The 22,562-nt window shown below is 36.2% G+C and overlaps 2 protein-coding genes across 3 annotated transcripts; both read left to right on the top strand.

Annotated features, from left to right (window-relative positions):
* Positions 1-7,026, top strand: LOC113040320 (gastrula zinc finger protein XlCGF49.1-like). Of its 2 annotated transcripts, XM_026198664.1 has the most exons (3): positions 1-325; positions 689-796; positions 4,746-7,026. In XM_026198664.1, exons 2-3 carry the CDS (start codon positions 778-780, stop codon positions 5,426-5,428), a joined length of 702 nt encoding a protein of 233 aa, XP_026054449.1. In that variant the 5' UTR covers positions 1-325; positions 689-777; the 3' UTR covers positions 5,429-7,026. The 2 variants fall into 2 exon arrangements, with proteins under 2 accessions (XP_026054449.1, XP_026054447.1); XM_026198662.1 differs by lacking the exon at positions 689-796 and having other exon boundaries at positions 19-325.
* An 8,817-nt stretch (positions 7,027-15,843) lies between these two features.
* Positions 15,844-22,220, top strand: LOC113040313 (zinc finger protein 431-like). The gene is made up of 2 exons (XM_026198653.1): positions 15,844-16,032; positions 20,068-22,220. Exons 1-2 carry the CDS (start codon positions 15,984-15,986, stop codon positions 21,219-21,221), a joined length of 1,203 nt encoding a protein of 400 aa, XP_026054438.1. The 5' UTR covers positions 15,844-15,983; the 3' UTR covers positions 21,222-22,220.
* The last annotated feature ends 342 nt before the right edge of the window (positions 22,221-22,562 follow it).

The following is a 22,562-nucleotide window of genomic DNA, read 5'->3' as shown; positions in this document are numbered from 1 at the left end:
ACTATAAATAGTAGGTAAACGTAAATGGTTAATATGTAAATTTGTAGAAAATCTAACTCAAACGTTTGCTGGTCTGCTCCTCATTTAGTGAAGCTCCTCCCACAACAGTATCACCTTCAGTGAAGCTCCTCCCACAACAGTATCGCCTTCAGTGAAGCTCCTCCCACAACAGTATCACCTTCAGTGAAGCTCCTCCTACAACAATCACACCTTTAAAAAAGCATCAGGAAGAAGATAAATCTGCAGAGACAGAGTTAATTGAAGAACAGAGAGAACATGAGAGATCCAGAACCCTGCAGAACCAAACACACTGAAGAACAAACAGGTTGGTGTTTATTATTCATCCTTCATCACTGAGACTGAGGAACCATTAAAGTTATCAGCAGTTCATCAGATTTGGTGTTTATAAAAATACCTTGATGTAAAAATGAAAGGAAAAATTAAACCAATAAATCTCCAGGATACAAAATAAGGACTGGAACTCAAATGTTCAAATTATGTCACTTCCTGGGGGTTGCCATAAAAAACTGCTTTAAAAAGGAATAAATGGAATTGCAATTGTGTTGAGTGAAAACATATTAATGTTAATATTATGTTTATAATGTAGTATTATAATTGTGGATTTGATCAAGCATCGAATAGTTATTACTCCAGAAACATTGGTTTGTGTCTTTGTTTTTTAATATAGATAATTGCAGGGCTTAAAGTTCTCCGGCACCATGCCGGATTCCCAGTGTGCAGCGTTTGGCTGCGGAAAAAAATATCACTTTCAACTCCATGAGTTTGCCTACCAATGGTATGAGAACAGGTTTCACTCTCATCCAGACTAACATTACTAGCCAATCGGAATATTTTACCAGTAAATACTGTATGTGTGAAAGGGGCTAAACTAGATTTGTAATGTAAATCATTTATAAACCTCTGCCAAAAAAGGATACATCAACCTATGTCTAAATATGCCATTTACTGTACATCACAATTTCAAAATAAGTTTCTGTTTGTGGCCAAATATTAAAATTTAATGGATTTAAAGGAACACTCCACTTTTTTTGGAAAAGGCTCATTCTCCAACTCCCCTAGAGTTAAAAAAATTTAGTTTTTCCATTTTTGCATCCATTAAGCCGAACTCTGGGGATACTACTTTTAGCATAGCTTAGCATACATAATTGAATCCTATTAGACCAGTTGCATCGCATTCAGAATTGAGCAAAGCGTTTCTATAATTTTACTATTTAAAACTTGACTCTTCTGTAGTTATATCATGTAGTAAGGCTAGCGAAATATAAAAAAATATATATTTTCTTGGGCAATATAATTAGGAACTATACTCTTGCCACCTTTCCACCAAAATTACCCGGAACATTTGTACCAGGAAACTTTTTTCCCCCAGACCTGTTGCTTTCTGCGTTTCCACTAGAGCTGCAACTAACGATTATTTTTTCTGTCGACTAATCTAACAATTATTTTTTCGATTAGTCGACTAATCTAACGATTATTTTTATTACATTAATTAATCTAATGTTCTTTTAATTAGCTAATGAATCCTTTGGAGAACTTTACAAAAAAATATATAAGTACAACTTCTAATATAATATTTCAACCTTTATTCATTTTCAACCAATGTGGTTGAAGTTTTTACAGGATAAAATAATTATTTTATTTATTTTATTTTATTATACAGGAGAAAATTATTTTACTATGGTAAATATGAGTTTACGATATTGTTTATAATTAAACCACATTAGCCATACATTTACAGTTGTCTGAGACGTCATCAAATGTTCTTTAGCATCACAAACCATAAAATGTAGTCAGGGTTCTGCTGCTATGGTTTAGCATGGTTTCCAGAGATCTGGAACTGATTCGGGGTAACGTTAGCTCGGTGGTTTGTGACTGTTGTCTTTTAAGGGGCCGTTCACATACACGTCTTTTGCGTGCTCAAGTTTGTTATTTCCAATGTAGGCGTGCGATAAGCGCGCTCATAATGGAAGCCGTTCACATACACGACTCGCTCGTTTTTTCCAGGCACGTCCACACCGAATCGAGTTAAAAACATCTAAACTTTTCAGAATGCAGCAAGCGCAAGAATATCAGACCTGAATCAGGAAGTTGGTCACCAGATCACACGGTAACTAGTTAAACCATAACACCGGAGAGCGCCAGGATGTTTTCCTCTGAGGTACTCGTGCATCGCAGTTGTGCTGCTGTGGTATACTATATCAGTTTTGCAAAGGGAAAAAAGGGCCTTTTTATTTGTCTTCTGTTAAAAGTTTTCCCATACATTTGATAATAGTGGTCTCTGTTTTTGTGATAGTATGCAACTTTATCTATTCTCAGTATGCCATTACGCGAGATGTAAATAAACAGTGTGACGCGTCGACGCATTTCACGCACGTCGACACATTTTTGTAGTCGACGTAATCTATGACGTCGACGCGTCGTTGCAGCACTAGTTTCCACCGCGGTGTAAAGTACCGGGAAGATTAGGCAAATAGTCTGGTGACGTAGGTCTGCACACATTTCTCAATACTATAGTATTTTGGACGTGCGTCCTCGATAGTTCAGACTTTGTGAAATCGTCTCGGGAATGTGATGTCCGCAACGACGCAAATCCGGTAATTCTGCAAACAGCAGCGTACTTTCTATCATCAGTCAGCTAGCCTTGGCTACTGCAATTTTTCTCTCTGTAAATTTACAATAAAACGAAATCGGATGTCATCAGTTGTAATCAGTAGATTACTTGATTACCAAATAATCATTAGTTACAGCCCCTAGATTAGTTTTACTTTTTGTAATTAAGACATATTTTGTTGAAAATTTCTTAAAAATAGTATTCAAATATTTTCATTTTCTAGTGAACCAAGTATCTGTATTTTGTCTCATATTGTGTGTTAAGTATATTGTCACACCCCAGTTTGAAAAGTAGTGATATAGCTAATAATATTCAACTTTACCTTTCAAATGTTAAAACTGCCGCATTCTGCATGATTTGCATGTGCTGCCACAACCCAACCTCTGCTTTACCCTTGCTTTAACCCCTGTAATTGTACCTTATTTCCACAGATGAATGTCAATAAATTAGAATGTCATGGAAAAGTTAATTTCAGTAATTCAACTCAAATTGTACAACAATAAATCCAGTGCACATAGACCAAAGTAGTTTAAGTCTTTGGTTCAGTTGTAATGATTTGGCTCACATTTAACAAGAACCCACCAAAACACAATCTCAACAAATTAGAATACTCCATAGGACCTAAAAAAAAAAAAAAAAAAAACAAACATAATTTTTAGTGAATTGTTGGCCTTCTGGATAGTATGTTCATTTACTGTACGAAAACCCACCAATTCACTATTTCAACAAATTAAAATATGATGACATGCCAATCAGCTAATTAACTCAAAACACCTGCAAATGTTTCCTGAGCCTTCAAATTTGGGCTCTCAGTTTGGTTCACTAGGCTACACAATCATGGGGAAGACTGCTGATCTGACAGGCTACACAATCATGGGGAAGACTGCTGATCTGTTGTCCAGAAGACAATCATTGACACCCTTCACAAGGGGGTTAGCCACAAACATTCATTGCCAAAGAAACCGGCTGTTCACAGAGTGCTGTATCCAAGCATGTTAACAGAAAGTTGATTGGAATGAAAAAGTGTGGATGTAAAAGATGCTCAACCAACCGAGAGAACCACAATCTTATGAAGATTGTCAAGCAAAATCGATTCAAGAATTTGAGTGAACTTTACAAGGAATGGACTGAGGCTGGGGTCAAGTCAGAGAAACCTGTGCTTCTATACCACCTCTGCAGTGCCACAAACTGATCACCTTCATGCCACGCCGAATTGAGACAGTAATTCAAGCAAAAGGAGCCCCTACTAAGTATTGAGTACATGTGGAGTAAATTAACATACTTTCCAGAAGGCCAACAATTCACTAAAAATTATTTTTTTATTGGTCTTGAAGTATTCTACAGCTGCATTTCCACCGAAATTACCCCGAACATTTGTACCGGGAACCCACCCACCCCCCCCAGACCTGTTGCTTTCTGTGTTTCCACCGCAGTGTAAAGTACCGGGAAGATTAGGCAAATAGTCTCGTGACATAGATCTGAGCGTATTTCTCAATGCAAAGTACGCTGATTTTGGACGTGCATCGTCGGTAGTTCAGACTTCCCGCATTCGACTCGGTAGTGTAACATGCGAGTGTGAGGGGTGATGGGGGGGCGGGGGGTCTCTGAGATCATTCGCCAGCTTGAGGGAAAGTTAATGAGCCTAGCATTTTAGACTCATACATTACACGTCACGTGTCTTTCCGGGACCTTTATGGGTTGTGTGTGAACGCACGCACATATTCCGAGTAATCACTGGCAGTGCGCTATATTTTAAGTGCAAAATATAGCGACCTGGGTACAATTTCCGGAACACAATCACCCGTCTATTTTTCGGAATCGCAGTGTGAAAAGGGCTAATTTTGTTTAGATAGTGAATTGGTGGGTTTTTGTTAAATGTGAGCCAAAATCATCACAATTAAAACAATCAAATACTTTAGTTACTTCAGTCTATGTGCACTGAATTTATTTAATACACAAGTTTCACAATTTGAGTTGAAAAAATGAATGAAAACTTTTCCAGAGCATTCTAATTTACTGAGATGCACATATAAAAATGTCATTTGGTGTAGGTGTTGTCTGCTTTCACTTCTCATTATTTATTTACATGATTCATTTTTAACTGTAATTTCAGATCTAATGGAGGAGAAAAAGCATCATGTCGAAACTGGAGAAGAAATTCTCTCACAGACTGAAAGTATTTCTTTACTGAAAAGAAGAGGCAAGAAAGGTTTTGCCTGCACTCAGTGTGGAAAGAGTTTCGCATACAAACAGAGTCTCAAAAGACACATGAACATCCACACTGGAGAGAAACCATACACATGTGATCAGTGCGGGAAGAGTTTCACTCAATCGTCAAACCTTAAGATGCACATGAACATCCACACTGAAGAGAAACTGCATGAATGTGATCAATGCGGAAAAACATTTGCATGGGCTTCAAGCTGGATTAATCACCTGAAAGTTCATTCAAATGAGAAACCACATTCATGTTCTTTGTGTGGAAAGAGTTTTTCTCAACTGCAGAGTTTAAAACTACATCAGAAGATACACGCTGGTGTAAAAGATTATATGTGTTTTGAGTGTGAGAAGACTTTTAGTACAGATAAAGATTTGAAACGGCACGAGAGGATCCACACTGGAGAGAAACCTTACAAGTGTTCACACTGTGAGAAGAGATTCAGTCGGTCAACACATCTGAAATCACACGAGAGGATTCACACTGGAAGGAAACTGTATCACTGCACTACATGTGGGCAGAGTTTCAGTCATACGTCTTCTTTACGGAGACATACAATAAAGAATCACAATGAGTAGTTTATCTCCAGGTCCAGCGTTTTCAAGTGCTACACTGCATCTCTTCCGTAGCAATTGATGTACATTATATTATAATGTTTTATGAGCTTCATTTTATTTTCAAAATGATCTTCAAATGCTTGTAGATGGTTTTTACAGGTTCAAAATGTTCCTGTGCACAGAGCTGAAAAATAGGCTTATTTATTTTTAATTAAATCTTCACCGTTGTTTTATTCCAACTGTTTTACAAAGTTGTTTCTCAAAATACAGGTGTGAGATTCTGTCTTGTAGGTTTACATCTGATCCATCTTCACTTTTGTTCACTTGAGATGCTATCTTGTTAGTCAATGAAGAGAGAAATACGTCTTTTACTTTACAAAATGTTTTATTTCAAGGATCAAACTTTTGTTGTCTGCAGATTTTTCTTGCATCACGAATGAATAATTTAATAATTCTAGTTACATCTAAAAGCCATGAAATTGCTTTTGGGGCTTAATTACGTTTCTCGATAAAGCTTTTTAAACTACTTAATAAACTATATTCTCCCTCACACCTGACTATCTTTCTATCAGTAACTGTTTTAACATTATTGTAGTTTGATACGTTGTGTTACAGATGTTTTTGTTAGGCTACAGAGTTTCGTAGTTTTAAACAGATTTTGGCGCGTTTATGATCTATGATCTAACGTTGGTTTCGCCTCGCGGTGATGACGTCATCCGTCGCGCAAGGATAGTGTGGAGTTTCTGATGTGAAGAGTTCGCGCCTTTTCACGTAATTGTGAAATATACGTTTCTTATTTTGTTTTAAATCAACATTTTGATGGGGTTATTTCTGTATTGGTCTCATCGCTATTTGTGTGCCTGCTGACATCTAAAGAAGGTTTTGTCTCGTTTCTCTTCACATACAAAACGAGAAAACTATTTTGTTATAAGTGTTATTAGAAAAACAAAGTATATTTAGATTAATATGGACAAATCACAATGTCTGATAAAGATAGTTGTCAATGTCTTTGTATTAGTGTATTTTTTTTTACTGTATCTTTTGATAAATATTTGGAATAGTCTACTTTTCAATGGAGTCATCATTCATTGTTTGAGTCCAGTAGTATTTTGGGATTTCATGGAAGGCAGAAATATTCTGAAAATAGCTTATATTGAAAAGTAGTGGACTTTGCCTGAGAAATACTCTTAACAGCCTCTTTTACTGAACGGTAAGATTTTACAATATTTACATTTAAGTGTTAAGAGAGGGTCAATGACTTGTTTACATGTTAATTCGTTATTTTACTTTACTTTAGCTATTATACTTTTTTGCTGTTAAATTGAATGTAGTTTCCCAAAGGAAATGGCGTTATGTAATAAAGAGTAGCTCAATTATTTTGAGGCTGATCAAGGGATAACTGTTAAAGTAATGTTTTGCATGTTCTTTTAGACAATTACCACACACATATATGGAAATTATCCAAAGATATGGAGAGAAGGCAAATTGCCTCATAATTGGAAAAGTGCTCTGATATTGCCCTTTAGTAAAACCCCAGACAACACAGGGAATTAAAGCCTTATAGCGTTAACATCTTACTTGTGTACGTAAATGGATGGAAAAGGTAATAGTTTATAGACTGTCATATTATTAAGAACAGAATTGATCTGTTTTTCATAAAGGTAGATCTACAATAGATGTCCTAGAGTTATTGATGAAGCTGAAAAAGCAATTAGTATGAAAGAGGTCATGGTTATAGTACACTTTGATATAGAGAAAGCATAAAAGACTCGATGTGGAGAGAAGGACAACTGATTAAATAACATAATATGGGTATTGGTGGACGGATGTATAACTGGATTTTAGACTGGTTTTCAGATTTCGTGTTAACGTTGGAGATGATGTTTCAAATTATTTTAACTAATAAATGGTATTCCACAAAGTAGTGCCATTAGCCCAATTCTGTTTAACATCGTGATACAGTAAATTACATCTTTACATCAATACAGCTATTGGGTGTTCATTAAATGCAGATGATGGGACAATATGGAAAAAAGGATAAAATATTAGAGGCATGATTAATAAAATTCAGAATACTATAATAAAAATGGAAAGATTGAGATTATGGTTTATTAAGAAATCTCAATGGAGTAATCATGTTAGACAGATTGAACCTAAATGTATAAAGATACTTAATCTTCTGAGATCAGTTTCAGGATATGATTGGGGCGCAGATAAACAGTTATTACTTGATATATACAGAGCATTATTAAGATCATGTATAGACTATGTGTGTATGGTATAATATTAATACAGTAGTGAAAGAATATGGTTTAAAGAGATTTGAGTACGGCCCAAATATGGATATTTCCAGTTCCCAATAGACTTAGTGCAATATTTCTGTTTGAATTTCTTCAAGTTATACCGAAATTTTATTTTGACAGGTTGTTGAAAACACCACACATGCTTCAGTGTGTGTGTGTGTGTGTGTGTGTGTGTGTATTAGAGCACACATTCCCAGAGACGTGTATAACAACACTTTAAGGGTTCCCATAAGCAGGATTGTATTGTTGTGCTCCCATTCCTCAAATATGATGATGAAAAAACACCTAGGCCTACTATAGGGGTGAAAAAATAACTTTAATCAAATAAAAACTAAATGAATAAATTGTATTATTTACAAATCACAATTGTAGCTCTCGACATTAACCTGTGGCTATAACTTTATTATGACTCTAATTTATTTTATAGTCTCAAGCATTCAGAAATCATGCAAAAGGAAACTAAGCAGTTTTACTATGATAAAACCATGGTTTATTTTTTGTAAGGGTTGTGATATGCACGTTTTTTGTTGAAGAAATTATAAAGGCTGTGTCATCTATAGCAAAAAAAGGTGTCCAAAAATGAAAGATTAAGTGAATATTTGAATGAAATGTTTGGTCAGTAGCCTAAACAAGGATTTGATCGTCCTGTAAGTGTAACAGCAGCAATCACATGGCATTTGTAATAACATGTACATCAATTGTTTATACATTATGTATTTTAACAGTGTTATTATTAACCAATCATTATTGCCTCATTATTTTTTTATACAATGCATTTTAAGTCATTTTAAAGGCTATTGATGGCTTAGGTCTGTTTTTATAGCAACAACAACAACAACAAAATATTATAGTATATTAATACTTCTTTGTAAATTATTATTTGAAACAAAAAACCATGGTTAATTTGCAGTTACCATGGCTACAAGAACAATGATTTGTGGTGTTATTGTTAAAACCATGGGTAAATTTCGTAAGGGAACCTGAAAAAAAAACTTTCACAGGAATGTGCCTGAAAGTGATAAAAGGGCCTCATTTTTACCTAAATGATTAATACTTTATTTTAATATATATTAAAAATGTGTAAGGTGTGCATCGTAGCTGACACCTGAATGAACACATTACAATTGTTTTATGACTGCAAGTCTTTCTCCTCAAATGCTATTGAGCTTCAGATTTGCGTTTGAACCCATGTAAAAGAGTAACATAATTTACATATGATTTACAGTTTATTTTAATAAATATCAAACATTCAATTCAATTGTGCATTATAGCTGACACCTACATGAACAATTACAGTTGTTTTTATGACTGTAAGTCATTCTTCTTAAATGCTACTGACGAAAAGTGTATACCAATATCGCATGTAACTTTAGAGACAGTCCTTAAATTTGAGACTCGTTCAACGTCAAGCCAACTTTATTATTATTATCAAGCCAATATATTAGATTCATATCTGAATATATGTCAGAGTATAGCGGGTTCGCGAATCATTTGAGTCAGTTCGGGAGTTCAAAGCGGGTTTGCGAATCATTTGAGTCAGTTTGGGATTTCGTAGCGGGATCGCGAATCATTTGAGTCAGTTTGGGAGTTCGGAGCAGAATCGCGAATCATTTGAGTCAGTTTGGGAGTTCGGAGCAGGATCGCGAATCATTTGAGTCAGTTTGGGAGTTCGGAGCAGGATCGCGAATCATTTGAGTCAGTTTGGGATTTCGTTGCGGGATCGCGAATCATTTGAGTCAGTTTGGGAGTTCGGAGCAGGATCGCGAATCATTTGAGTCAGTTTGGGAGTTCGGAGCAGGATCGCGAATCATTTGAGTCAGTTTGGGATTTCGTTGCGGGATCGCGAATCATTTGAGTCAGTTTGGGAGTTCGGAGCAGGATCGCGAATCATTTGAGTCAGTTTGGGGATCGCAAATCATTTGAACCAATTCGATAGTTCGGAGCGGGTTCGCGAATCATTTGAGTCAGTTCAGGAGTTCGGAGCGGGATCATTTGAATCAGTTCGGGAGTTCGTAGCGGGATTGCGAATCATTTGAATCAGTTCGGGAGTTCGTAGCGGGATCACGAATCATTTGAGTTAGTTCGGGAGTTCGGAGCGCATTGCGAACCATTTGAAGCAGTTCGGGAGTTCGTAGCGGGATCGCGAATCATTTGAGTCAGTTATGGGGATCGCGAATCATTTGAATCAGTTCGGCAGTTCGTAGCGGGATCGCGAATCATTTGAGTCAGTTATGCGGGTCGTGAATCATTTGAGTCAGTTTGGGGGATCGCAAATCATTTGAATCAGTTCGGAATTCGGAGCGGGTTCGCGAATCATTTGAGTCATTTTGGGAGTTCAAAGCGGGATCGCAAATCATTTGAATCAGTTCGGGAGTTCAGAGCGGGATCACGCATCACGAAAGATTCGTGCTCGTAAATTTTCAAATTGGCCATAAGCTTTAATTCCTTGCTGCCAACTGCGGTGGCAGCAAGTGTGGCAATAAGGCTTTCTTTTAAGGTGGCATTTGCCACTATGCGACCCTGGTAGATCCACTTGAGTTTGATGTAGCCAAATATGCAAAATATTTAATGACATATATTTACAGCTGAAGTGATATAATCATTAATTAAAACAAAAGTGAAAGAATCATGGCAGAAAAAAGTGGGACATTAAATAACAAAGAAATCAGAAATCAATCAATGTCAATGTTTTTAAAGGAGAATGCAGAAGAGAAGTGATTTTATCAGGATTAAGACTTGGACAGACTGGTTTAAAATCAACTCTGTTTTTAATGGGAAGACGCATATCAGATCATTGTGATGACTGTAATGTTCCAGAAAATATGGAAGGCATCATTATGTGGTGCAAAAAATATAATGCAGAAAGGAGGATCTCGCAAGATAAGATATGCAAGTTGGAACAAGAACGGAGTTTGGAGGGGAGATGAAAAAAATGTGTGTAGTAAAGCTCTCTCTAGTTACATAAGGATACAGGGATAGAGAACAGTATATAGGGAATTATTATTATTGTTAACACTTAAGTATGCTACAGTACATGAAGCCCTGAAGTTGGAAACCCCGGTACAGTAGGGGGTGGTATGCACCTGAACAAGTTGGTTGCGACCCGCCAATAAACCCAGAAAGAGAAAGAGAGAAAGAGAGAGAGAGAGAGAGAGAGAGAGAGAGAGAGAGAGAGAGAGAGAGAGAGAGAGAGAGAGAGAGAGAAGCGCGTTTGTCACTTCTGAGGTAAGTTGATCAAGTCAGATAAAGCGCTTATTTATACAGATATGAAACACTCAGATATAATCATACGAGGTCGTTTTCCTCGGATGAAACAATGCGCCAGTCTTGATTTTCAATCTGATTCAGTTGAAAGGAGCGTTAGCTGGTGCGTTACATTTGAATAGTTATAATGTTAGCGTTATTGAACGTGGATGATCGATCTGTGATCGCGTGCTTAATATGATTATTTATTTATGTGCTTGGAACGTGTAAATCAGGGATCCTCAAATCTCGTCCACGAGGTCCACTTTCCTGCAGAGTTTAGCTCCTGATCAAACACACCTGAGCAAACTATCCGTGTCTTCAGGATCAGTAGACACTCATTCATTTATTTATTTTTGAGGTGGGCAATTTACACTTTCGTGTAAATACCCTGTACACGGTTTGTGCAACATTTTTACGGTGTAATTTCTGAATGGTTTTCATTGGGTTCAGTGTTGTTTGAGTGTTTGACGAGTAAAACCTTAAAGTGGAAGGTTTTATGATCGTTTGCTTCCCTTTACATGTAAAACAGTAAGATGTTAGCTAATGAAATATGTGCATGTGTAATACTTGTTGTGAATGTAGTATGTAAATCTATTAAATCAAACTATAATTAGATTATAATATGGACACATTGAAGTGGTTGATAAAGATGGGCATCATTAGTGTTTGTCTTTATTATAACGATGTCTTACTATATTGAAGTAGAGAAATAATAGTAGCGTATTTATCTTGCACCTGTGCTTCCACAAGTGTCGTCACTAGAAGTTTATTTCTATTATTAAAAAAAAGAAAATTGAATCTTTCGCACCTCTACAAGCAAAAGCATGAAAAAAAACAAACGTGCTAATTAAAAAAAAATTGTTTTTATTAATAGTTAAACAAAAATCAAAGCCATTCTTTTTACATCTATATTCTTTATTCCTTTCTAACTGTATTTAGTTACCAATTTTAGTACACTTGAACCTGTCTTTCATACATTACACACACACACACACACACACACACACACACACACAGACCGTATGCTAAAATCACATTTTAGTTCATATTCACAGTGTCCCAAAATTGCACAGTTGAGTACAGTTTGTTGATCTTAAGTTAAGTATCTAAGTATTTGAGATAAGTATCTTTGGCCCGTATTCACAAATGGGATTTAGTTTAAATCAAGACACATCCTCAGTTATATTAAGATATTTAAGCAACTTTTTCAAAACTGCCTTTGATTAAAACATTACAAGTATGCATCTTGACACAGAACTATGACATTAGAGTAAGATATTTTCAGTTCATTTATTTTAGTCTGGGACTAGTTTTAGACGGGGAATTAAGTTTTAACTTTGATCTTGAATTTAAGAAGTACTATATAATCATTTTTAGTATATTAAGTACAAAATTAGCGCGCACAAAAACAGATATTAATGTATTGCAGATATGGGAAGCTTTGTTTCAATGATAAGGTCTCTTTATATCAGGCAACCCCAGTTGTGTTCCTCTGCTGCCAGATTAAACCTTGTTGTAGCCTATACATTTGACTCTATTCATTATTTTTTAGAAAACTTTTCTTCTAAATTTTAAACTCTGTTCTTGTATTCAAATTAAACGTGGTCCACTGTTGTATGTGTGCACGTGCCACAATATTGGTACAGCTGTATTGATATTTGTATCGTGAAATCCCTGTGATGATACATTGTTGTATCGATGTATCAAACACAGCACTAGTAAACACTCAGGGTCGGTTGACACCTTTGTACATTTTCTCTGATGGATCGGTATCCGATCATAAAAATACCAGGTGTAAGTGCTCTCCGAGATGCTTTTGAGACTGATTTAAATCTGATTGCTTAAACCACTGTATAGAAAAAATATAGCTGCAAACAGCAATTACGGGGCCAAGCACGACATTATTTATTTTAGGGAATATGGCTGAAAAACCATAAATCAACTACTAATATGATTAATTGGCTTATCACTGTTGACCAATAGGTGGCACTGTTAACAATTTAATGTGGTGTGGTCACTTTGAGGCAATAATGGCACATACAAAGTTTGGTGTCAATATGTAAAATATTTGCATAGATACAGACTGAGATGCAGTTTGGCACTATGCCTAAAATTGGTATCGGTGCTGTACAAAAACAGTTTTGTATATCGACAAGAAATCTATTAATTTTGTCAGCATAGTCTGAAGATGATCTGATTTGATTTTGGAGAAAAACGGACCAATGGTTGACGATGAGTTGAAAAAAGTAGGTTTTCAACAAAGATTAGGGCTGTCACTTTTAGTTCGAAAATCGATCGGACCAACCAAAAAAAGTTTCGAAAATGAAAATAGGGAATCGATTTTATCCAAATATGTACACTATTAATTTTAAAAGAATTAAACAATTAAAAAATATAGATGTAATAAAACTCACAAAATAAAATAAAGAATTCGGAAAGTGCAGTATGCGTTGCGAAAGCTAGACAGAAAATGCCAGCAATTTTATGCGCCCAGTGACGTTGATGCATTCACACCAAACGCGAATAGAGCGTCTGGCAAATTATTTCAAGTTAAGTCAATGTAAAGACTTAAGGTCTCGGCCCGCGGTAGACGCGAATTCGCCTCATTCGCGCATCTAGGTACAGGAGATTCTGTGTTATGAAATTGCAAGCTGACAGCGAGCGGCTTTTGTGGTGGAAAATTGGCAGTAATACCCCCACCTTGCGCAGCTGTACCAAGGTGTAACTGGGACATCAGTGCGGTCGGAGCGCGTCTTCTCAACAGCTGGACATATAGTGAATAAAAAACGGCTCTGCTCTGGACCCCTTTTTGCGCATTTTATTATGCCTACCTAGTGCTGCCTAGCCTAAGTGTCGGTTACGTTCAATAAAAAAACACACATTGCTTGTTCACAAGTCCATTTAAAGTTTAATTTTTTTGAACAGTTGTTTGAAATGGATTGAATCATTATTGAAAATAATCTTGGAGATTTTGGAGTTGCCTAAATCATAAATGCAGCCGGGTTGAAGCCCGCGGTGATATTTTGTTATGGCAGCCGTCCCCTCTGCATATATATTTTTTCGAGAATGTTGCACTCCTGTTGCTGTTTGTTATCCTGCACAAAACTTCATGCCAATAAATAAGAAATATTGCTGACTTGTGCGTTTCCAGCGCTCTCTTTACGTTCATCCGTTATTTGACGTTGAAAAAGGAAAATCGATTCAATGAACACTTGTCTTTAAAAATCGAAAATGATTTTTTTCACAAAAGTGACAGCCCTAACATAAATCATAATGGCCAACAGGAAGTTCGGCTTGCTCTGCTATATTTGGTATCTATGTTGTCAGCATAAGCCAGTGAATATTTTGAGACCAGTTCCATTAAAATAGGTCAATGCAATCATAAGGTATTATAATTTTTGGAAATGTAATTATTAATAGTTAATTGTTTTATTACTCTTGACCAATAGATGGTGCTGTTACCAAATTGATGTGACATGGTCACTGTGAGGTGACAATGGCACATACAAAGTTTGGTGCAAATACATCAAAGGTTTGAAGAGATAAAGTGTCATGCATTTTGGCAATGTGCCTAAACATTTGTAATGGTGCTGTATGAAAACGGTTTTGTCAATTGACACGAAATGCATGACTTTTTATCTTTTTGAAGATGATCTGACTCTAGTTTGGTGAAAATCAGACTAACAGTTGAGGAAAACTTAGAAAAAGTAGGATTTTTACATAAATCAAAATGGCAGATATGAGTTTAGATTTCCTACTAAAAAATCTGTCTGTTGTCGGCATGACCCAAGGAATATTTTTAGACCAGTTTCATTACAATAGCCTTATGCAAAAAATTTATTAATGCGCTAAATGAGAACAGTTTTGTATATTGACAAGAAATCCATAATTTTTGCCAGCTTGGTCTGAAGATGGTCCTAGTCAAATTTGGTAAAAATCAACGTTCTAGGAAGAGTTTTAAAAAAGTAGGTTTTCAACATTAATCAAAATGGCGGACAGGAAGTTTGCTTTTTGTCAAATTTGTTCATGTGGCATTCGAGAACGGTTAGACGAATAAACTTGAAATCCGTAACTTTTTGCCAGCATGGCCTGAAGATGATCTGAACCAATTTTGCTGAGAATCAGACAAACCGTCTAGGATGAGTTCAAAAAAGTAGGTTTTTCAAACAATTGAAAATAGCAAAAAACATAAACCTTGCGAATTTTGGGGTTCATTTGACTTGGAATGAGCCAAGGATTCAGAGGAAAAAATATTTTCATTTTCAGGCTTATTGTTCATAGGTTATTAGCATAAATAAATTGAAATTTTAGACAAGTGGTGGTGCTAGAGAGTTTGAGTTAGAGACTCCAAATTTGCTATGACCACTTTTCTCAATGTCATCTATCAAAGAGCCAAATCTCACAACTTTCCCGCAAGTGGTTCTATGGGCTGACTTAGACTTGCCGCAGAAGAAGAACAATAATAATAGGAATCCTAATGGATACAATATACAGATACTAAAAATAATGTTAATTCATCTGGTTGTTGAAACCACATATGCAAATTTTACTCCTCCCGAAATTTAAAAAAAAAACATGAGAATACGGTGTATGTTATAGTCAGATATGACCATACTAATGCAGCACATATTACAGCGGATGAGTATCTGAGTATCTCTTCAGCAACTGACATGCGAATGTACCGCTATTGCGACAATACACACATACAGTACTTTGTGAATTAGTGTAAAGGTGTACAAAGTTATTATTTAATTGACATCTGGTTCTCTTACTGTACAGCGATCACAATCACACCTTCAGTGAAGCTCCTCCCACAACAATCACACCTTCAGTGAAGCTCCTCCCACAACAATCACACCTTCAGTGAAGCTCCTCCCAAAACAATCACACCAGCAGTGAAGCTCCTCCCACTGCAGTTCATCAATAAATGCTGGAATATTCCCATCAGTCTACAAGTGAAGACCAGCATCAAATCATCAGGAAGAAGTGAAATCTGCAGAGACAGTTTATCGAAGGATAGAAAGAACATGAGAGATTCAGAATCCTGCAGAATCAAACACACCGAAGAAAAAACAGGTTGGTGTTTATTTTTTCATCCTTCATCATGTTCTAACGCTTCAAGTAGTTTGACAGATTTTTTTAGTTGTAATAATACAAAGAAAAAAAACAGTAGTCAACATTTGAAGTGGATCAAAACCTTTTTATGAAAGTTGTCCTAATTACTCCAAAAGATAAAGAAATTGTTTTGTAAACCATCAAAGAGATATGACAAAAATTAGCTTAAGCAATACATGTTTTGTTGGGTGGCGTTAGGGGGTGTGCTTGAAGTGTGAATTCTTAAGTGAAAACAACTAACGATTCCTAACACGGCATCTACACAGTGTGCGAGCAGTGTGCGGTGACGCAACAAAATACTCTAGAACTACTGATCTATAATAGAGATTCTAAGCTGATAATGAACGTGGATTTGCACAGCTTGTCAGTTAACAACATCTCCGTGTAGTAACAGTTGCTCTGTCAAATCACCACGGCTTTACTGACGAGATATGCATTAATCATCGGCCGATATATATCGTGCACCCATAATTGCATCATATAATATAATTGCTGTTAATAGTGTTAGTCATCTGTTTGATTACGTCTTTTAATAAATTTTTCTCTTTCTGCCATATGTACATAAACTGACTGTCACCACTGATAAGCGATTACTAAATATTGTAGAAAATATATTTTCTGTAAAGTTGCTTTGCAACTATTTGTATTGTAAAAAGCGCTATACAAATAAACTTCAATTGAATTATTTTTAATTACAGCTTTCCTGAAAATATATCCTATTCCTAAAATTAGTAATATCCCAATATATTTTGCTGACAGTATCGCATTGTATCGCAACATATCATATCGTAACCACTAGGGAAGTCCTGATACCAATTTTTCACTTCCGATGCTGCAGATTTGGCAATTTGCCGATTCCGATATTAATCCGGTATTTTTGTTATTCTTGAACTAATACTAAAAATAATAAAATAAATGGAAACACTTTGCAAATTACAAATACATTACAAATGCACAAATAAAAATAAAGCGTTTTGCAGGTACAATAGTATTTAGCAGGAGCATTCAAAAAATTGAATAAACAAGTAAAAATAATAATTATTTACAAATTACAATTGTACTAGTTGCCTATGGCTATGATTTTACTAATACAGTTTTCAAATTTATTTTATAGTCTCAAGCATTCAGAAATGACACAAGAAAATGTTACTTCAATAAAAACAAGGATTAGTTTTTGTAAGGGTTGTGATGTCTTCATGATTTTGTTGAAGAAATTGTAGAGGCTAGCATTTCTATCACAAAAAGGTGGCCAAAAATGAAAGATTAAGTGGATATTTTGAATTTAATTAATTAAACGGAACATTGAAACTAAGAGCATATTAAGGCAGATGCATCACTTATGTTTCGCCCATCTACTGTCTTCAACGTGAAATGCATTTTTAATAATTCTGTTTACATGTTTATTTACGTATAGGTTTTTTTTTTTTTTTTTGAGCAACTGGGATGTTGCCCCCATGGGCGGTACTGGACATAAATACCTAAATCTGTGGTACTGGATATGTCTGTTGTCGCAGTATATTCATTCGTTGGTGCCAGAAATGCAGCTGGTAGAATGTGCGCTGCAACATAATACAACTATTTCTTCAAAAGCAGATAGTGGAGACATTTTTATCATCCACGATCAAGAGTATTCTTATCGCACACCCCTTCCCTCGGAAGAAATCATGGACTGAGGGCAGACCGGACCGCAAGGGGCACTTTAGCGTCGGACCTCAAAGGGGCAGGCGCTCAAACCACCACTAATATTTAAGCATTTAGGTGATGGTTTAAGCTAGATTTTCCAATGGTTGGTGTTGGATAGGAATTGGACATAGGTATCGGAGTGCTCTCTAGGTTACAGTGTTTACTCTTTTTCTTCTTTTTTTTTTTCTTTTTCTTTTTTTTTATTTATTATATTTGTATTAAATATTTATTTGTGAAAAATGGTCATCTCAACTATAAGCATGTTTCTTTTAAACATTTTTAATCCATTGTCAAATATCATAACATTTCTTAAATATTAATAATAATAATAACTTTTAAAAAAAATCATATTGGCTTTGTATCGTCTGTCAAAAAAACCACATATCGGTCGACCACAAGTTGTAATAGAGAAAAATGTAGATCTGTGCAAAAATATAGTTGGTGCAGTAAATAATGAGAGCACTTTCTATAAACTTGTGGAGTTGATTTCATATACAGGTGCATCTCAATTAATTAATGTCAAGGAGTTCATCATTTATTTCAGTAATTCAAAACCGTTTATTAAATAAATGCACTGCACAGAGACAAAAGTAGTTTAAGTCTTAGGTTCCTTTCATTGTGATGATTTTGGCTCACATTTTACAAAAAACCCACCAGTTTATGATCTCAACAAATTTAGAAAACGATGACATGCTAATCAACTCAACACCTGCAAAGGTTTCCCAAGCCTTCAAATGGTCTCTCAGTTTGGTTCACTAGTCTACACTATCATGGGGAAGACTGCTGATCTGACAGTTGTCCAGAAGGCAATCATTGACACCCTTTACAAGGAGTGTAATCACAAACGTTGTGTGGTCAAAGAAGCTGGCTGTTCACAGAGTGCTGTATCCAAGCATGTTAACAGAAAGTTGAGTGGAATGAAGAAAAAGATGTAAAACCAACCGAGAGAACCGCAGCCTTATGAGGATTGTCAAGTTAACTGGATTGAATAATTTGAGAACTTCACAAGGAATTGACTGAGGCTGTGGCATCAAAAAACCACCACACACAAACGTGTCAAGGAATTTGGCTACAGCTGTCATATTCCTCTTGTTAAGCCACTCCTGTTCAGCAAATTCCTTGACACGTCTGTGTGGTGTCTCTTGATGCCTTGACCCCAGCCTTAGTCCATTGTTTGTGGAGTCCACTCAAATTCTTGAATCAATTTTGCTTGATAATCCTCATAAGGCTGCGGTTCTCTCAGCTGTGCATCTTCCACACTTTTTCCTTCCACTCAACTTTCTGTTAACATGCTTGGATACAGCACTCTGTGAACAGCCAGCTTCTTTGGCACTGAATGAATGTACCTTCCTTGTGAAGGGTGTCAATGATTGTCTTCTGGACAACTGTCAGATCAGCAGTATTCCCCATGATTGTGCAGCCTAAGCCCCTTACATACTGGGATTTTGGAAAATACCTGGGTAATGTGTCCCGGCTATTGTTCCCGGGTGGCTAGATTTTGCACTTTCACACTGCCAGTGATTACCTGGAATATGTGTGTGCATTCACACACAACCCATAAAGGTCCCGGAAAGACACGTGACATTGGGATGTGACATATAATGTACAAGTCGAAAATGCTAGGCTCGTTAACTTATCCTCAAGCTGAATGATCTCAGCTTCAGCGTGAAAAGTGAGGAACTAACTGATCTGTTTGCCCACTTTTTTTTATCACAAACGTTGATCTGACAACATTCAAAAACACCTGGTAAAATAGTTGTGCGATAATGTGCATCATCACTACGACACATCCTTAACTGCATTGGTTTTGGCTTCTGTTCAGACAGCACTCATTCCCGGACTGAACCTGGCAATGTTACTAGGTCCCCAACCTGGGATCAATCCCGGGATGCGTTTGCTTTCACACAGAAGGCGACCCACCAATGTTCCGCCAATTTTCCGAGTCAGACATGTGGTGTGAAATGGGCTCTAGTAAACCAAACTGAAAGACCATTTTTAAGGCTCGAGAAACCTTTGCAGGTGTTTTGAGTTGATTAGCTGATTGGCATGTCACCATAATTCATCAAATTTGTTGAAATTGTGAATTGGTGGATTTTTGTTAAATGCAAGCCAAAATCTTCACAATTAAAAGAACCAAAGACTTAAACTTTTTATTTTAATACACATTTCACAATTTGAGTTGAATTACTGAAATTAACTTTTTCACAACATTAAAATTTGAGAGGCATCTGTAATAAGAGGAAGATCAATGTACCTCATTCATGGAAAGTCTCTGTGATTGACTGAACATTAAACATGTTACTTTAATTTCAGAGTTGACTGAAGAAAAAAAGGAGGAGGATGAAGAACTGCGTGAAGAGGAGGAAAAACATCATGTCAAAACAGAACAGAAAGCTTTAAAGAAAATAAGAGACAAGAAATCATACACCTGCCCTCAGTGTGGAGAGAGTTTGACAAACAAACAGAGTCTCCAGATTCACATGAGAGTTCATGCAGGAGAGAAATTGTTCACATGTAATCAATGTGGAAAACCATTTTTGTGGGCTTCAGCCCTGAAGAGTCACCTGAGAGTTCATTCAAAGGAGAAACCATATTCATGTCCTATATGTGGAAATAGTTTTTCACTACTGAATAATTTAAAAGCTCATCAGAAGATACACACTGGTGTGAGAGATCATATGTGCTTTGAGTGTGAGAAGACTTTTATTACATCTTCACATTTGAAAAGGCACCAGAGGATCCACACTGGAGAGAAACCTTACAAGTGTTCACACTGCGACAAGAGATTCATTCATTCAGAATCCCGAAAAGGACATGAGAGGATTCACACCGGAGAGAGACCTTACATGTGTAATCAGTGTGGTTCGAGTTTCAAACTAAAAGCTCAACTTAAGGTGCACATGGGAGTTCATACTGGAGAGAAACCGTTCACATGTGATCAGTGCGGGAAGAGTTTTGCACAATCAGCAAAGCTGAAGAGACACATGAATGTCCACACTGGAGAAAAACTGCATGAATGTAATCAATGCGGAAAAACATTTTTGTGGGATTCAGGACTGAGGAGTCACCTGAATGCCCATTTAAAGGAGAAACCACATTCATGTTCTTTGTGTGGAAAGAGATTTTCACATCTGCAGAATTTAAAACACCATGAGAAGTTACACAAGGACGTGAGAGAATATATGTGCTTTGAGTGTGAAAAGACTTTTGTTACATCTACAGAACTGAAACAGCACGAGAGGATCCACACCGGAGAGAAACCTTACAAGTGTTCACAATGTGACAAGAGATTCAGTCTCTCAGAAACACTGAAAAGACATGAGAAGATCCACACTGGAGAGAAACCTTACACATGTGATCAGTGTGGGAAGACTTTTAGACATAAATATCATCTTAAGGTGCACATAAGAGTTCATACGGGAGAGAAACCATACCATTGCACTGCATGTGAGAAGAGTTTCGCTTGATTAATTTCTTTACACAAGCATACGAAAAAAATTCACAGTAAATAATTATCTTCAGATCTACCATTTTCGGGTTTGACACCACATTAAATTATATACAATAATGTGTTGATCTATACATTTTCTTCTTTACAAATCAGTCCTAATCCGTATTACAATTGACGGGGAAAATAAACATCATCTGTTTTTTTCACAGTTGGTCTTCAAGACCATCGGTTTCATCTGTGAGGTTCTGATCAACTTAAAGATTAAGTTTCATATCCAAAGAACAGGATTGTTTCGGCTCTGATAATGGCATTTTCTGTGGATCGGGTATCGGTCAGATGAGACTGATCCAAATCCGATATTGAGTGTGTACACTATTTGGCATTATTGTTGAGCTCCACGAAAGGCACAAAAACATTATAAAACACCAAAACGTTTTCATGTACACATTTCAAGTGTTCTGAAGCTGATCCCGTAGTACAATGTGAAGTACAGATTGATATTGAAATCATTAAATACAAGTTCACAAACTTTTCTCTCCTGTGTGGCTGTGTGTCATCGTCCATTCAGCAATCGTTCTGTTACAGTCAAAACGATGAAACTCTTCAAGAGTGCAGAGTAAATGAGGTGTAAAACCGTTTAAAGAAGAGGCTCAATAAACTAACGCACAGATTTAATACACTATGTATCAATATCTCTTCCCTTTGTACTAGTCATGTCCGGTTTGCGCACGAATCGTTCGATTTAACCGTTTTTTCTTATTGAACCGGTTGTACCAGTTCATCAAATCTGTGGTTTGAACCAGTTTTGTCTCCAGTAAGCATTAATCCATTAAGTATTTTTTTTTCTTTTTAACGTGGCTGATACACCCTCTGAGTCTAAATGAACAAATATCTCGGAGTAGTTAAAAGAAACGTCTTTGAGACTTCTATATAAATGTATATACTTGTTTTTTCATTAATGTATTTTACAACAAAACAAAGTGTGTATAATGTTTAACATTTTACCATCCATGACTTTTCTAGAATTTAGACCTTTTGCTGCTGAATAACCTAGTTTATAATAGTATTTTTTCATAGATTATGATTATATATCTTATTAAAATTATGTATAAACACAAAAGATTGTGATTAACACAAAAGAATGATGATCAGGTCAACACAGAGATGTGCAATTTCTATACATCAATTAAAAAATAAGTGTTGGGATTGGATCGGTGTTGGCAGATAGTCTGAATTTTCGGTATCGGATCGTTTCTCAAAAAATGGTATCGTTGCATCCTTATTTTTTTTAAATGTAATTTTACTCCATGCTTATGTGACTATCATTTTAGTTTTTTTTAGTTTTTTAACCGTTCTT

Source organism: Carassius auratus, chromosome 22 (genome assembly GCF_003368295.1).
Source record: "Carassius auratus strain Wakin chromosome 22, ASM336829v1, whole genome shotgun sequence".
Classification (NCBI taxonomy): Eukaryota; Metazoa; Chordata; class Actinopteri; order Cypriniformes; family Cyprinidae; genus Carassius; species Carassius auratus.
This window is presented reverse-complemented; position numbering and strand designations above follow the sequence as displayed.

What these genes read in the sequence shown, in the direction of transcription:
- LOC113040320 (XM_026198662.1), top strand. Translation starts at nt 277, where the DNA reads ATGAGAGATCCAGAACCCTGCAGAACCAAACACACTGAAGAACAAACA. An exon ending in ACACACTGAAGAACAAACAG is followed by an intron (nt 326 to 4,745) that starts GTTGGTGTTTAT and finishes CTGTAATTTCAG; the next exon opens with ATCTAATGGAGGAGAAAAAG.
- LOC113040313 (XM_026198653.1), top strand. Translation starts at nt 15,984, where the DNA reads ATGAGAGATTCAGAATCCTGCAGAATCAAACACACCGAAGAAAAAACA. An exon ending in ACACACCGAAGAAAAAACAG is followed by an intron (nt 16,033 to 20,067) that starts GTTGGTGTTTAT and finishes CTTTAATTTCAG; the next exon opens with AGTTGACTGAAGAAAAAAAG.